This window comes from Podarcis pityusensis (assembly GCF_964106645.2).
Source record: "Podarcis pityusensis genome assembly, chromosome: 14".
Classification (NCBI taxonomy): domain Eukaryota; kingdom Metazoa; phylum Chordata; class Lepidosauria; order Squamata; family Lacertidae; genus Podarcis; species Podarcis pityusensis.
Window position 1 is genome coordinate 25,859,602 of NC_138039.1, and position 15,389 is coordinate 25,874,990.

The 15,389-nt window shown below is 53.0% G+C and overlaps 1 protein-coding gene across 1 annotated transcript; it reads left to right on the plus strand.

Annotated features, from left to right (window-relative positions):
- Positions 1-5,685: 5,685 nt before the first annotated feature.
- CKMT1B (creatine kinase, mitochondrial 1B) lies at positions 5,686-15,170 on the plus strand. Its single transcript, XM_080981451.1, has 9 exons — positions 5,686-5,983; positions 8,225-8,423; positions 8,514-8,609; positions 10,801-11,022; positions 12,777-12,862; positions 13,763-13,886; positions 14,128-14,262; positions 14,493-14,618; positions 14,941-15,170. Exons 1-9 carry the CDS (start codon positions 5,829-5,831, stop codon positions 15,055-15,057), a joined length of 1,260 nt encoding a protein of 419 aa, XP_080837577.1. The 5' UTR covers positions 5,686-5,828; the 3' UTR covers positions 15,058-15,170.
- Positions 15,171-15,389: the final 219 nt, after the last annotated feature.

Consider the following 15,389-nt stretch of genomic DNA (forward strand, 5'->3'; position numbering starts at 1 on the left):
ATGCTATGGAAAGTTAACGTGTTTTTTAACTGTTTTTATCTTGTATGTTGTTCTTTATTTTTCTTTTTTTTGTTATATTTCAAAAATTTTATTCTTTTTTCTGTATTTTGTATTTTCTTGTATTTTTATTTTTTGTTTTTGTATTCTTTGAAACTTTAACAAATATCATTATATATATATATATATATATATATATATATATATATAATAAAAGTTTAATTATCATTATTATTGGGACACAGCTTGGACGGCCACACACCATTTTCCATTAATGTTCTCACAGTACTGTACATTTGTTACTGTGGCTGATACTTCTTACACTTGATTATATGTAAAACGGGCCAGATGAGACAGGGTTTTTTTTATCTTTAGTGACAGTGTGAATCATGAGACCTATATACAGTGCGAGGGTGTTTCTCTATCTGAAACGTGAAGTATACTCTAAGCATTTCCCCCCACGTTTGATGCTGTTACATCAAATAATGGAGGGGGCGGGATGAAGGTTTTATGGTCATGGGAGTTTCTAGTCCATCCTCCTGGGCCAATACGTGTGTGCCCTTATGTCCAGGGCTTGTGTGGCTTGTGATGAGACAAGTGTTGCAAATTAGTTCCACAAAAGCAGGGCAAAGAAAATGAGACACACACACACACACACACACACACACACACACAGAGTGAGTTTCTGTGTCTGCAAATGCTGCTTCAGTGCACAACCATCCTCCACTTTGCAAAATGCCAGCTTTAAATTCTCTGGGTGCAACTTTTAGGTGCCATTTGTTTACAAAGTGTTCTCCATTCTGTTCCTTGAAATGGGAACACCCAAACCCAGAGAATACAGTGGTACCTCGGGTTACATACGCTTCAGGTTACAGACTCCGCTAACCCAGAAATAGTGCTTCAGCTTAAGAACTTTGCTTCAGGATGAGAACAAAAATGCTCTGGCGGTGCGGTGGCAGCAGGAGGCCCCATTAGCTAAAGTGGTGCTTCAGGTTAAGAACAGTTTCAGGTTAAGAACAGACCTCCGGAACAAATTAAGTACTTAACCCGAGGTACCACTGTACCAAGGAGACATTCAGAGCCAGGATTGTACCTTAACGTGTACAAATCTGCTTCTTTGTGGGAGTGGGGGGATTGGGAGGAACTGAAGGCAGAGATGCTCTATGTACTTTTGAAATCCAATAAAATATTTAATAAAAACATTTTTTTTAAAAAAAAAAATCTGTTTCCTCATGGGTGATCATTTACTCAAGATTGGGCAATTTCTCATCTCTGCAGAGTAGCTGTTAAACAGGACTTGGGCTCCCAGGCTCCCCATGGCCTCTTTTCCTGCACCCTGCCCTGGCCAACTCCCCCACAACCAGCATCCCAGGGTTTCAAAATCCTCACCAGGCCTCCACAGGCCACATGTAGCCAAGGTGAGCAGCAGGAAATAAAAGCAAGGGTGTTGTCTGTGGACCTCTGTGGCAACTGGGACACTGTAATCTCAGGTGGAAATGGCATCTTGCGGTTGGTTTTGAAAAACCATTTCTGCTGTGACTCTGGTGCTTTTCACATTGGTGACATCTTGCTGCAGAAGCCCAGTAGCCCAGAAGTGTGGACAGGCCCTTTTCCCAAGCTAACTGGGATGCCCTTTGTGGCTTGATTTATGACAGAAGTAGCAGGGTGGGAGAAGCCACAGAAACCAAGGGCAAGTCTAGACAGATAATAAAAGGATATATACAATTTTACAGTATGCAGAGAATAACATGAGTTGAGAAATCAGAGAGAGGAGCTGAGGGAAGTCTTGGGGGGAGGGAAGGAGGGTTCTTCAGGGAGGGGGAGGGAGAAAAGGGGGCGAAATAGTGAAGAAGATTTGTTTTGATAGTTTGTTATGTTGAAATTGTTAATAAAAAATTAAAAAGAAACCAAAGGCAAGTCGTGCTCCTGGGAGGCTCCTCAAACAGAAAACCAGAGGAAACAGAGAGACAAAATGCTTCCAGCTACATTTATCTCCACCCCCTTGGCAGTTTATGGCTGAGACATTGCCAGGGTGCGGCTCCAGCCAGAGACTTGCCGCAGAGACCAAAGGTTGTGATGAGGTCATCAGGAGTACGTGACGGGAATCACCTAAGCATACCTGCCACAGGTAAGCAAGGGCAGGCACTCCTTCAGGTAGCGGCCGCAGCGGCTTCTGGTTCTTTGGAAAGATTGACTCAGCAAGCACGATTGGTAGATCTGAGGTTTTTTGCTGCCAAAGGAACTCAGGCATGGGTGGCTGTTATCAGCAGACTCTGAAAGGGACCCTTATCAGAAGAAAGGCCCTATGAGAGAAGGCGTCCTTCCTCCAACTACCCTATGGACATGGCTGGCCCACCCTCAAAGGCCTGCTGAAGCTGGCAAGGGGGACTGGTAGAGTGGAGTTATTTGAGAGTCGCTGGGCAGATGGCAGGGCATGGGAGAGACCTACAGAGGGCTTGTGATGGTGGAGAAGCATCATCTAAGTCTGTGGCAACACAATCTGGGTCCCTGTCTTCTTCCCAGCTTTGACCGCAGTGGACTGGGCACTGGTAGCCTCAAGATTGGACTACTGCAATGCACTCTGCACGAGGCTTCACTTGCACTTGGTGTGGAAACTGCAGTTAGTGCAGAATGCTGCAGCGTGAATGCTGACAGGAGTCAGAATCTGTCAGTATATCACATCCCTGCTCAGAGATCTGTGCTGGCTGCTGATTTGTTACTGGGCCAAATTCAAGCTGTTACAAATAGTATTGTTGGCATCCGTCTCTCGGGAGACAGTGGAAGAGTGTGCCTTCAGAGGTGAAGTCAAACCGTTGGAGTGTTGCAGTGCCTGCTGAGGCTGTAGAGACAGGAGAGACATGTTTTATAATTGGTATACTGCATTGTATATAAGTATAGATTCGTATATAAAGCCCTTAACAGCTTGGGACCAGTCCACTGTACAAATGCCACCTAATGCTGCTTGTAAGGAAACAATCCTTCATTGTGGATTAGAACTCCATGCCCACTGAAATTAGTCAGGTGCATTTGCTGCATTATTTTTGGCCCCTGCTGAAGACTTGTTTATGTAGGCAAGCCTAACCAAACACATAATTTTAGTGTATTATGTATATTTTTAGTCAATGCTAATTTTACTTCCATTTTACTAAATTCTAGGTCCACTTGCTCTTAATGTCTATTTCATCATTATGTTATGTTACAAGTATGTAAACTACTTAGAGGTTATGGGTGATCAAGTGACATATAAATAATGCTAAATAAATGTACCCACCCATCAATGAAGTCCCTTCTCAGAATTTCTCTTCAGCTCACCCTCCACCTCGTTCCGCCTCCCTCACGGAGCCCCTCACTTTGGAGTTGCCCTGCCCACCCCGTCTTCTTCCAGAGCAGGCCGCATGGACCATTTTCATCCTGGCAGGGACTCCGTCCCTGCTGCGCCCAGACTGCTCTCTCCAGCAGCTGCCACCAGCCCTGGACCCCGCGGTTCATTCTGCAGCCCAGAGAAGGGAGGGACAGTAAGGAGGAGCGCTCTCCTCCCGCTCTGCCAAGGTGGGGGAGGGGGGGACTACCCAGCTGCGCTGCCTTGTGGACTGCCTTGGCCAGGGAGGGGAGATGGGGAAGCCCACAAATCCCCAAATGGCAGGACAACAGTGGGTGTAAACCCCCCACCCCCGCTACTTTGGAGACCGCGGGTGCACAGCGAAAGCGCATGGGGGCGGGGCTGCGTTAGCTGCAAAACATGCGCGCACAAACATGTATAGAGGAAAACAGGGCTGAGCTCAGGACGACAGGAATCCCAGTATCAAAGCACCAGGCTCAGGGTGAGCCCGCAGTCGCGTCCCCGCCTGCTCACTCCCGCCCGCGTGCCCCTCCCTCCAGCAGCCCGGGAGGCAGAGCCAGCGTCTCCTCTCACCATTGCCTGGTTACTAACACACACCCCTCAGGGCAGCACACGCACTCCTGGCACCCGCAGGACCTGTTACTAAGCGCAATGCTGGAAGGCGAAGAAGGAGAGCCAACCTGAGGCAGGAGCACCCCTGGGAATCTCAAGTCCCAAGGGAAGGGAAGGCACACTGGCCTGGCAGAAGACGGCTGCTGACGCGGCGCAGCAGCCTCCGGGGGCGTGGGGGGAAGCAGCAAGCCGGGAGATCTTCCTAGCTTCTTGCGCGCCGGGCAACAATGCCACGATTGAGGAGCTGCCCGAACTCGGCCCTGCCCTGCAGGCAACCCAGAGCAGCTCAGTCACAGCCACCAGGCGCTTGTATCCTGCCCTCCGGACCCAGCCACGGACAGGAAAGGCAGAGAGGCAGCCGCAGCAGCAGCAGGAGCCCCAGCCTGGGGAGAAGCTTAGGATACACCGGCGCACACCTTAGCCGTCAGCAGAAAGACCTTCCCCCAAAAAGGTCTGGCTCGTGCCCGAGCCAGTCAGCCCATTGAGTCACCCTTACACCTAGCAACCCAAAATACCATTCCCCTCCACACCGTTGCCCAATAAACCAACTCTAACAGGTAGCCTCTCCGTAGGATTCATTGCCCTCCTCTCCCGCAGCTGACTTCCTCGTCCTCCCCGCAGGCAGCAGTACCCACCCACCTTGGGCACCCCAGAAGCCCCACACAATCCATGGACCCTGAGGGAGGAGAGAGAAGAGGCAGGGAGGAAGGCGGCTCCGTTGCCGCCCTTGTGTCCACTAGACGCCTTGCCTGCCCTCCTCAGGGCCTGATCCTGAGGCCATCTGATACTCGATCTCCCCGCTCCGCTGGTCCGGCTGAGAGCGCAACTGGTGGTGTGGCACTTCCCGAGAAAAGTTGGCCATGGAGAGTAGCGCGCGCTCTTCTCCGACGCCTGCCCCTTCTGCTGCTGGCCCTGGGCAGGTGGGTGCCAGGGCACAATCCAGGGGGCGCTCTGCACGCTGGGGAGGGGGCAGCACAAGCGTGCGTTGCCCGGGCTGGATCTGTGCCAGCACATTGGCCCTGCGCATTCTCTACCCCCCACCCCCCGCGCGCATAGGCAGGCTTATTTTAACTAGGTATGTGGGGGGTGGAGGCAGCCCGGCAGAAGCAGGAGGCCTCCGGAGCAGCCCTGCTCAGCCTCAGTCTGCTCGGGGCGAGCGCAAAGGCCAGGCCAGAGCACATAGGCCAGCTGTCGGCTCGCCCACCTGCGCGCTCTCCTGGCGCGCGCTCTGCAGAAGACTCGGCAGCTCCGCGGCTTTGGGCCTGCGAAGCAATCAATCGGGTTCTCCCTCTGTCCTGGAGGGGAACCGCCTCCTTAGGAACTCACTTGGCCGGTATTAGCCTCCCCAGCCCATGTCTGCAGGAGCGCGTGGCTGGGCAGGGAGGCGCACCTGCCTCTCCCGCAGCTCAGGTGGGTCCGCTGCGAGTGGACTTTGTCCCTCCGGGAGTGCCAGCCAGACATCCTCCGCGCCGACTATGCTTGCCAACCAAGCTCCGCGTGGGGTGGGGTGGAGGCATAGGCGATCGGTGGGGCACAGCCCACCCACTTCCACAGACACACACGCCGCGTGGGCTGCCGCTCGGGCGTCCGGCTTGCAGGCGCTGTCCACTGCGGTGGTGCTGAAGCGTGCCAGAAGCCTCGCCACGGCCGCTGCAGCGCATCGGACGAGCGGGCGGGTTGGCGGGCGGCCAGACTGAGTCGAGCCGGGCTAGGCTGGGCTGGGCTGGGCTGGCGGCGTAATCTCCGCGCTCCCCTCCCCCGCGAGCCATTGCCATTCGCCGCACGTCCCCGCCCGCCTCACTGTGCGCACTCCCTGCCTGCCTGCCTGCCTGCCTGCTCAGCTCTCTCGCTCGCTTGCTCGCTCGGCCTCGCCGTCGCCATGGCCAGCACCTTCGCCCGCATCGTCTCGGCCCGAAGATCCGCCGGCCTCTTAGCCTTGGCGGGCGCAGCCGGCTCACTGGCCGCCGCTGGCTTCCTCCTCTCCCGGGACTCCGTGGGCGCCGCGGTGGCCAACCGGCGCCGCTACCCGGCTAGGTATGGCTCCTCAGGCAGCCCTTGCACACACTCACACACGGAGAGATGCCTTCAGGGAGCTGAGCGGTCGGGAAGGGAGGACGGGGACATTCCGACGGGGATGGCGCTGGGTCCGCTCGCGGTCAAGGGGCCGCGGGAAGAGCCAGGGCAGGGGGAGCCCCACACCAGCTCCCTCCCCAGTCACCTGCAATATGTAGGAAGAGGCGACAAACAGGGCGCCTCCCCACCCCACCTTTTCTCTAGCACTGCAGCATTGAGGCAGTCTGGTTTAGTGGCTAGAGACTGGTGATTTGATCCGAGCAAGCCGTAGTCCGGACGCTCTGCCTGTCCGCCGTGAGCGAGCCAGAGGCGGGACTATCCCTCGGTTCAGCGGTGGTCCTGAGCCAATGCGAGCCTAACTGAGCCGCCGACCCGGGCTTGGTCTAAATCCAGACGCGTGGTCTATGGTTGTTCACTCCCAGGAGGAGGCCCAGAGCCCGAGATTGCGGCATTGGCGGGAGGAGGGGCTGGGGCGGGAAGAGCCATAGAGGAAGAGCTGTCTCAAGGGGCTTGTTGGGCACATCCCCTGAGGGCAATGTGCTCTACACGTGCTCTGGAACACTCTCCCCTTCATTGCCTCTGGCTGGGCTGCAGCGGGGCCGGTTCTGCTTGGTCCTCCTCCTTGCCGGACCGAAAGAACCCGGTCGAGCTTTCTCTAGCGCCCAGAGACAGCTTTGTCATCCAGGGTCCCCCCTTTCGTCCCAGTCCTCAGCACCGAAAAAATAGTGCCAGCCCCGCTCGGAAATATCTACCCCTCTGGGCAACACACCTCCAGGCTTGCTGCTCTTCCGCACAGGAGGCCGGAAAAGCTGCTCCTGCAAGCGGTGCGCTGGGGGAGGAGTGGCCCCAGGGACACCCTTCCCACAGGAGGACGCCGAGATCTCAATGTCACCAGCAGAATGAGAGGAGCCTTTCGGCTGCTGCCTATTACGTTTGCAGGAGACTAGTGCGCCGGTTGCTCGCTCCCACAGTGCTCCCGAGAATTGGGCCTCCAGGGAGGAGAATTGGGACTTCTCCGCAATCGTCCCGACTGCTTCCCTTGCCCCCTATAGGCCAGCCAATGCACAGGCACCAAGGAGGAAAAATACACCTGCTGAACTCCTGCCTGTCATGCGGCTCTTTTCCGGGTCACTGCCAGGAAAAGAGGGCATCCCGCACTGACTGCGATGAGCTCGCGAAGAAGGATCGGGCCACTCACAGCTGCGGGGGCTGCAGTGCGCCCCTCTGGGCTCAAGCGGGGCCTCCTTCAGCTCTCTAAGCCCGGGAGAGGGAAATTTCCCTCGCTCAGCTGCTCCAGCCTCTCTCCCTCCCCGCCCCCTCGCAACTCCAGGGAAGGCCAGGAAAACCACAAAGCCCCTCTAAACTGGGAACGAGGTCAGGAGACGGCCGCTCTAAGCGGATTAAGAGTCTTCTTAATGCAATAAAGTCCTCCGCGCGCCTCCTGCTCTGCTCGCTGGTTGCTGCGGCTGCCTTTTGGGGTCAGGCCCTCTCAGCTGCTCCAGATTGAGGTCCAGCATCCACGCCCCATCACCGGCAGGGGCTGTTGGTAGGCTCTGCGTGGGAGGTAATAGCTGAAGCAGGGGCGCCAGGAGTGGAGAGCAGCCGAGCCTCCTGCAAGTTGGTTCCCAAACTGCCTCAACGCAGTTAAAAACGCAAAGCTCAGACAGGCTCCCACCAGAGATGAAATCCATGACTAGAAACCAGAGCTAAACAAGAGAAACATCGCAGCTTGTGCGGGGTGGAGTCCTGGAAGCCCAGAAGCAAGTGAGCTTCCCTCTCTCCCACCCTTCTCACTGAAGGGTGGTGGTGGGGACAAAGGGGGCAGGAAGGACCCACAACACAACAAGTCAGATTTTTTTTCCTGTATCAGGACTCAGCTGCGGTACATGTGAAATAAATTATAATGTGAAATACATTATAGATACATTGGTACATCTGGGCACATGCAGAGTGCATTTCCTTGAAAAGATGTAAAAGTGTGGCCACAAAATTTCACTTACAGGAAATTTCAGAGCAAATGTGGAGGCTACTGTTCCTCCTCCTACATTTATAAATGGCTCTCAGGCTGCCTCCTCCTATATAAGACCCTCTCAGAGGAAAGGGGAAGCCTGCAACAAAAGCCAAAGAAGCAATGGGTGCCCCACTGCCTGCAGTGTGTTAATTCTATCCCACATCCTGTCCCCTCCCCCCACCCCGGCGCAGTGCTGAGTACCCTGACCTGCGGAAGCACAACAACTGCATGGCCAGCAACTTGACACCAACCATCTACGCCCAGCTCTGTGACAAGACCACCCCCACTGGTTGGACCCTGGACCAGTGCATCCAGACCGGCGTGGACAACCCTGGGCACCCCTTCATCAAGACTGTAGGCATGGTAGCAGGGGATGAGGAGTCTTATGAGGTTAGTCCCCAAGTAACCCTTCTCACCCACCCACCCACCTGGGCTCCCTTTAGCTTGCCATTAACCCCACCCCCATCCTTGTGGCTCTAGGTCTTTGCAGGTCTGTTCGACCCAGTGATTGAGGAGCGCCACAACGGCTACAACCCCCGCACTATGAAGCATCCCACGGACTTGGACTCCAGTAAGGTATGCTGCACCCTCAGCACCCCAGGAAGGAGCCCTTGCCCAGGGGTCACTGCAAAGTCTCACTCATATGTATATGTATATCTGTGTGTGTGTGTGTATACACGCACATATACAGTGGAACCTCATTTTTCGAGCATCTCAGAAGCTGAACGATTTGGAACCCAAACACTGGAAACCTGGAAGCAATTGCTTCTGTTTTCGAACACACCTCGCAAGTTGAACGGCTTCTGCTACGTGTTTTTCCATTTTTTTCAATGGATTTTGCCGACCACCCATTGATCCTCGGTTTTCGAACGTTTCGGAAGTCAAAGGGTCTTCCGGAACAGATTACATTCGAAAACCAGGTACATACCGTGTACATACATGCACGCACACAGTGCTATTTTTCTAGAAAAAGAAGTGCCGGAACTCACCATAAATGCCTCCCTTATTCTCTTAGAATTGCAGTTCCGGTTGAAAAAAAGCCCTCTAAGTGTGTGTATGTTTTTCCAAGTTGCATAAAACAGTGAAAAGCAATCAGTATAAAACACAAAACAACATCAAATTGAGGAAAGGCAACATTAAAGCCCCAGTTAACCATCAGCTCAGGACCAAATGTTACCAATTCGCTTCAAGAGGAAACCAAAATTTTCATTCTAGGAGGTGGGAAGAAGGCCAGGTTTCTCCCTGGGAAACTAGAAGAGACAGTTTACTCCTATCAAAACTTGCCAAGATCCCTTGGCTTGCCCCCTGCATCCTGATGGAGATGGATTAAGGATTAAATATGTAAATTAAGATTTAAACCTCCTGTCCCACGTGTGTGGGAGAAATGTGAAAGTAAACAGGCTGTAAAACCCTTTTAGCAGAGTAAGAAAACTTATGCTTTTGCAGTTTACTGAAAGCTAGGAATTGGGCAATTGCATCTGTTTTCTCTGTTTATTTGTGGTCTGCTGACCTTTCCCCTCTTTGTCCTCATTGCTACAAATGAACCACACATTTTAGTAAGATAAACATAAGGTTTACTTACATTTCAATGCAGGCAGCAAATACATCAAAGTTGTATTCAGGTAATAAAAAACCTTCTTAGTTAAAAAAATTAGTTTTTAATTGGAGTCTGGACTCACATCTCTGACTTGAAAGAGAGGGTGAGCTCAGGCAGAAAGGAAGTACCGCATCCATCACTATAAACAACATTAAGCACCCTGGTGCTTATCTGTTCAGTACATAGAGGAAATGAAGGCTTAACACTCTTCTCAGCGATGCAACTTATGCACTTTGCTGTGTTTGAGGCATCCTGAGTTACCTTTACTCCTCTTGCAAGCTCCTTGCTCTGCAAATCCATAATGGCTTTGATGTCTCTGTGGCCAAATCTTCTGTGACAAAGTTATTTTCCTCTCCTTTCTGTACACTCCTCTCTCAGACGGCTAATTTGTTAAATTTTGTGCTACATTCATGAGAGTCGCAAAAGCATCAAATTTAGATCCTAGTGATCCCAATAAATAACAAACTTTCAAATCACCCTCTGTCTTCAGACCAGCAATCTCCAGTTTCTCAAAAAATGGCAAGAAATTGTGTTGCATGGTTGCTACAGTCCCTCCTGGATTCTAGCTTTAGTTTAAACAAGTCTCTCATCCATGTTCTATGGGAATATTTACTTGTGTACCCATATACCAGTTCCAAATTATCAATCACTTGAGCTGCAGCATCTCCTTAGCACGGACCATCCATGCAACTGAAATGCTGTCCGTGATTATAGATATTGCCAATTTATTTTGCTGCTCCCATGCTCTAATTAAGGCTCTCTCTTCTGCAGTGGTGCCAGTAGGCTTCTGATTTCCAATGCAGACCAGAACTCCTTTCAAGTCCAGCTATATCTCTAAACACCTCTTCCAGTGTAAGAAATTATCCTGCTTGAGCTTGGGTAGTCTGGTGCCTTCTGCCTCAACTAAATTCCCTCCTTCCATTAAAACAATTAAAAATCAATCTTAAAATTTCCAAATTTGAACAAAATTAAAATTCAGGAGCAAAAACAAAAAATGCCAAAATAATCAAAACAATATAAATCAAAACAAAATAATCAAAACAAGACCCCTGAGCTCCCAGAGGCAACAAAGGTCCTGTCCTTTATATCATCCCCATCCCACATGTGTCACCCCCTGGTGATTAACTGCCTTTTGCATCCCGCTTCCTTGGGGTACACCTTCTCCCGCAGATCAAGGCAGGCCACTTTGACGAGCGCTACGTGCTGTCCTCACGAGTGCGGACGGGCCGCAGCATCCGGGGTCTCAGCTTGCCTCCAGCTTGCAGCCGGGCCGAGCGCCGAGAGGTGGAGAGGGTCACGGCAGAAGCCTTGGCTGGCCTGAGTGGAGACCTGGCTGGCAAATATTACCGCCTCAGTGAGATGACAGACAAGGAGCAGCAGCAGCTCATTGATGTGAGTGGTGGGGAAGCCCAGTGGCCAGGGGTGGGGTGCATTTGTGGGTTGGTGGGTGTGCACGAGGGCTGAGCGATATATCAATGTATCATCCAAAACCAGTTTGCAGTCCATATTGTGGTTATCAGTTTCATAATTTTTGACCTGGCAATATATTGTAAATCATGGTATGTGTGTTTGCACTATGCAAAAATCACGATGCAGGGGAAACCATGACACCAGCCAATGTCTCTACATTGCTCCATCCTTATTTCAGACATCATGATATATCAGTATATTGCGGTTTAGCTGGTGATATATCACCATGTCGAAAACCAGATTTTGCCCAGCCCTAGTGTAAAAGGGAGACATTGGAGCACCCCACAACTGCCTAACCTTGACTTCCATAGGTTCAGGTCGGGGTCACAAGCAAGAGACTTCAGCCAGGAGATAGAAGCAAAACAGCGGCCAGTAGGCCTGATCTTTATTGTTTCAACAAGACTTCAAATTGCCACATAGAAGAAGCAGAGAGAAGCTCCAAACAAAGGATGGCTCCTTTTTTTTATAAGTTTCCCAAATTACCCATAACACCATTAGTAAAACATCATACATTTGTCATAACTACGTCATAAATTGGGATGGGTCTCCTGGCCGAAACCTGAGCACCAGGCTTGTCCTGTCCCTCACATGACCTCCACCTTCCAATTTTTAGGTGAAACAAGGGTAAGTATTTACATTTTCCCAGCCAAGTTAAGCACACCCATTGTCTTGACCGAGACCCCAAGCCACTGAGGTTGCGTTTGCGATTCTTCTTGGAATGACTTGTCCGGCACTCAGGTGCCAGGAAGCCAGCGATTATCAACCCCCAGGCAGTGGGGCTGCTGAGTGTGTGGTCTCATGCTTCAGGGGTTATAGCTGCCCCTACCTATGTCCCAAGCTCCTCTCCTGTTAGCCATTTTCTTTCTGAGTAGAACAACATTGGAATGGTGTATATCCATCACACATGAATTTCTGAAGTTTTCCCATTGAGCCAGTATATAGATCCATTTATCAGTGAATTTGGTAATGGAGGCTCGTTGTCTTTGCCTTTGGCTTGTGGTGGGGGGGAAGGTCTCTCTCTCTCACACACACACACCCTTCCAATTTTCTGGCAACACTAGTGTGCACAACCAGGGCTTGCTTGTGTGTGGACTGTCACCCAAGCTCTTCTTAGTGGGCAGGACTGGGCTGGGCAGCCCAAAGGCAGCCTGGCCTTAGACTGCTTTCCCTTCTTGCTGGGAGCCTGTTACTGCCTCTTTTGGTGTAGCATGGCAAGGCATGCCACTCATTTCATGTAGGACTATTGATGGCTATACTCTGCCTCCACAGTTGGAGGCAGACATGCTTTTGAAGACCAGCTGCTGGAAACCACAGGAGGGGAGAGTTGCTCTTGTGCTCGAATCCTGCTTGCAGGTTTCCCATAGGCATCTGGGTAGCCACTGTGAGAGCAGGATGCTGGACTAGATAGGCCTGATAGAGCAGGCTCTTCTGATGTTCTTGGTTCCCCTGGGACTGGAACAGGGTTGGACCAAGACATTGCTGCTGTGCTGATTGCCTCCCTCTCTGGTCAGGGGCAGCTGCATCCTCACATCCCCCCTCAGGTCTCCTCAGGAGAACATCCCGAGGCACTGTCCCACATCTCAGGTTGACCCTGGCCACAATTCTTAGTTCCTGCCTGCCTAGTTGGGTGGGTCCCAGCAAAACCCCAGCTCATCATCACCTCTTCTCCTTCCCAGGATCACTTCCTATTTGACAAACCTGTCTCCCCTCTGCTGACAGCTGCAGGCATGGCTCGTGACTGGCCTGATGCCCGAGGAATCTGGTATGGCTTCTGGCTTCTTCTTCTGGTATGGTACAGAGTGGGTGGACAGGCAGCCATAGACCCTCTTGAGAGGCAGGCACTCCCCCCCCCCCCTCAGTCACTCAGAACAATGGCTCTGTCCCCATCAGCTGATATGAAACTGAAATGCTCCCCCTTTAATCTTTTAGAAATGAAATGAAACACAGGGGTCAGAGGGGGAGTGCCTGTCTCTCAAGAGTGCCTGTTGAAGGGGGGCCCTTCTTCCGCATATTCACCTGCTGACCTGGAGAGAGATGGCCTTGGAGAGGAAGGCTGCATCTCAAGCAGGAAGAGGGTCACTCCGGAAGCCCAGACTTATGAAGGGCAAAGCAAGAGCTTAGAATCATAGAGTTGGAAGGATCCCCAAGCATCATCTGGTTCAAACCCCTGCTTGGCACAGGTCGGGGAGACATGACCAGTCAGGGCCAGGCCAAGAACTTTTGGTACCTAAGGTAGACCCCCAAATGGCATCCACCTCCCCACTAGGGTAGAAGGTGAGGTGGAAGATCTACATCAGGATCTGCTGCCCCGATGAATCGCCATCTGAGGCAGTTGCCTCATTTTGCCTCATGGGTGGGCCGGCCCCACTGGCGGAGGAAGGGGTGTGTGGTGGGTGCGGTCTGCCCCAGGTGTCATCCCTGAGGGAGGTGACATTGCCACATCGCGCCCCTGGGACGCTTGCTGCGGGTGGCGCCCCTCCCCCCAGGACCCTAGCCCCACCCCAGTGGGCGGCTAGCTCTGCCCCTAGGTGCACAACATGTGCGCCGCCCCGGGTATCAGAGCAGCCAGCTCCGCCTCTGGCCAGCCCTGATTCCAATCATGCCCAGACAGTGCCTAGCACATTCCCACCCCACCCCAGTAACTGCCAATCTCTCTCTTCAGGCACAATCACGAGAAAACCTTCCTGGTCTGGGTCAATGAGGAGGACCACACCCGTGTCATTTCCATGGAGAAAGGAGGCAACATGAAGAGAGTATTTGAGAGGTTCTGCCGGGGATTGAAGGAGGTGAGCAGCAAGTCCTCTGGTCCCACAGCCCCACCCTGCCCAAGGCATCTCAGGTTCAGCTGAACATGGTGGCAGCATCCTGATTAGTAAAGCTCAGGCCACCGTGGATCTGGTCCTGGGCCACATCGCAAGGCAGGGGGAAGGCTCCGCTCCAAGGGTTGAGCTGGAGGGTTGAGCCAGAGAAGGGGCCCAGTCTCATGGGGTGCTGTCCTTGACTTCTGCCTGCTTCCCCTGCATACAGGTGGAGCGCCTGATCCAGGAGAGGGGCTGGGAGTTCATGTGGAACGAGAGGCTGGGCTACATTCTGACGTGCCCCTCCAACCTGGGCACTGGACTGCGTGCTGGGGTGCACATCAAGCTGCCGCTGCTGAGCAAGGTAAAGGCTGGGGCGTGGGTGGAGGGGTCCTACGCAGCGTGATGCCCCCAACTGTTCCCTCCCCCCAGGATGTTTGAAACTCCAAGCAGGACACTCCCTTTCAGGTATCTAGTCCTCACCATAGACTGCCCCCAGTAGCCTCAAACTAACGCTTCCCCACCCCACAGTCACAGTTCTGTAAACCCCAAATACTTTGCCGCACTGACTTCTACCCGCAACCTCCTCTGCAGGATAGCCGCTTCTCAAAGATCCTGGAGAACCTGAGGCTGCAGAAACGTGGCACTGGTGGTGTGGACACAGCCGCCACGGGGGGCACCTTTGACATTTCCAACCTGGATCGCCTGGGCAAATCAGAGGTACCTGGGGAGGAGAGTCAGCCTTGCTGGGTGCAAAACGTGCATTTGCGTGTGGAGAGTATGACACTCGAGCATCCTTGCCATCCTGGGTGGAGGGAGGGGAGCATGAAGCGGGACGTCCACATGGCAAGGGAGGCTGCAAGGAAGGTCCTCATTCCCTTTGTGGCTTGCTGGGGGAGGAGAAGGAACTCGGTGGAGCAACAGGGCTGAGCAGTGACATGGATGTGGGGTGGCAGCAACAACCAGTGCCTCAAAGGACCATGGTGGGTCTCATTTGAGCTGCCCTCTCCAGCTTGGCTTGTTCTGTTCCTGCCCCTGCCAGGTGGAGCTGGTGCAGCTAGTGATTGATGGTGTCAACTACCTGATTGACTGCGAACGGCGCCTGGAGCGGGGCCAGGACATCCGCATCCCTTCGCCTGTGGCCCAGTTCCGCAGCTGAGCCCAGTCCAGCCCAGGGCTCTTTGCAGACACCAGTGGGCAGAAGTCCTGTGTGGGCAGGAGGCACACGATGCACTGCACCAAACCCCATAAAACTCTGGCTGCTGTAACATTCTCCTGTCTCTGGCTGAGATTTGTACCACTTGGAGGGGGGGGAGGGGGCCCAGGCCAGACAGGGCCAGAGCACCTGCCTGGCATGCAGAAGACCCAAGGTTCAATCCCCAGTCAAAATTATCCTGCAGACATGCTGCCAGTCCGTGTCAACAGGTGGTCATACTGGTCGCCTCGTCTGCCCCGTGGTACTGGAGGCAGCGAGTGGGGGAGGGCACAAGA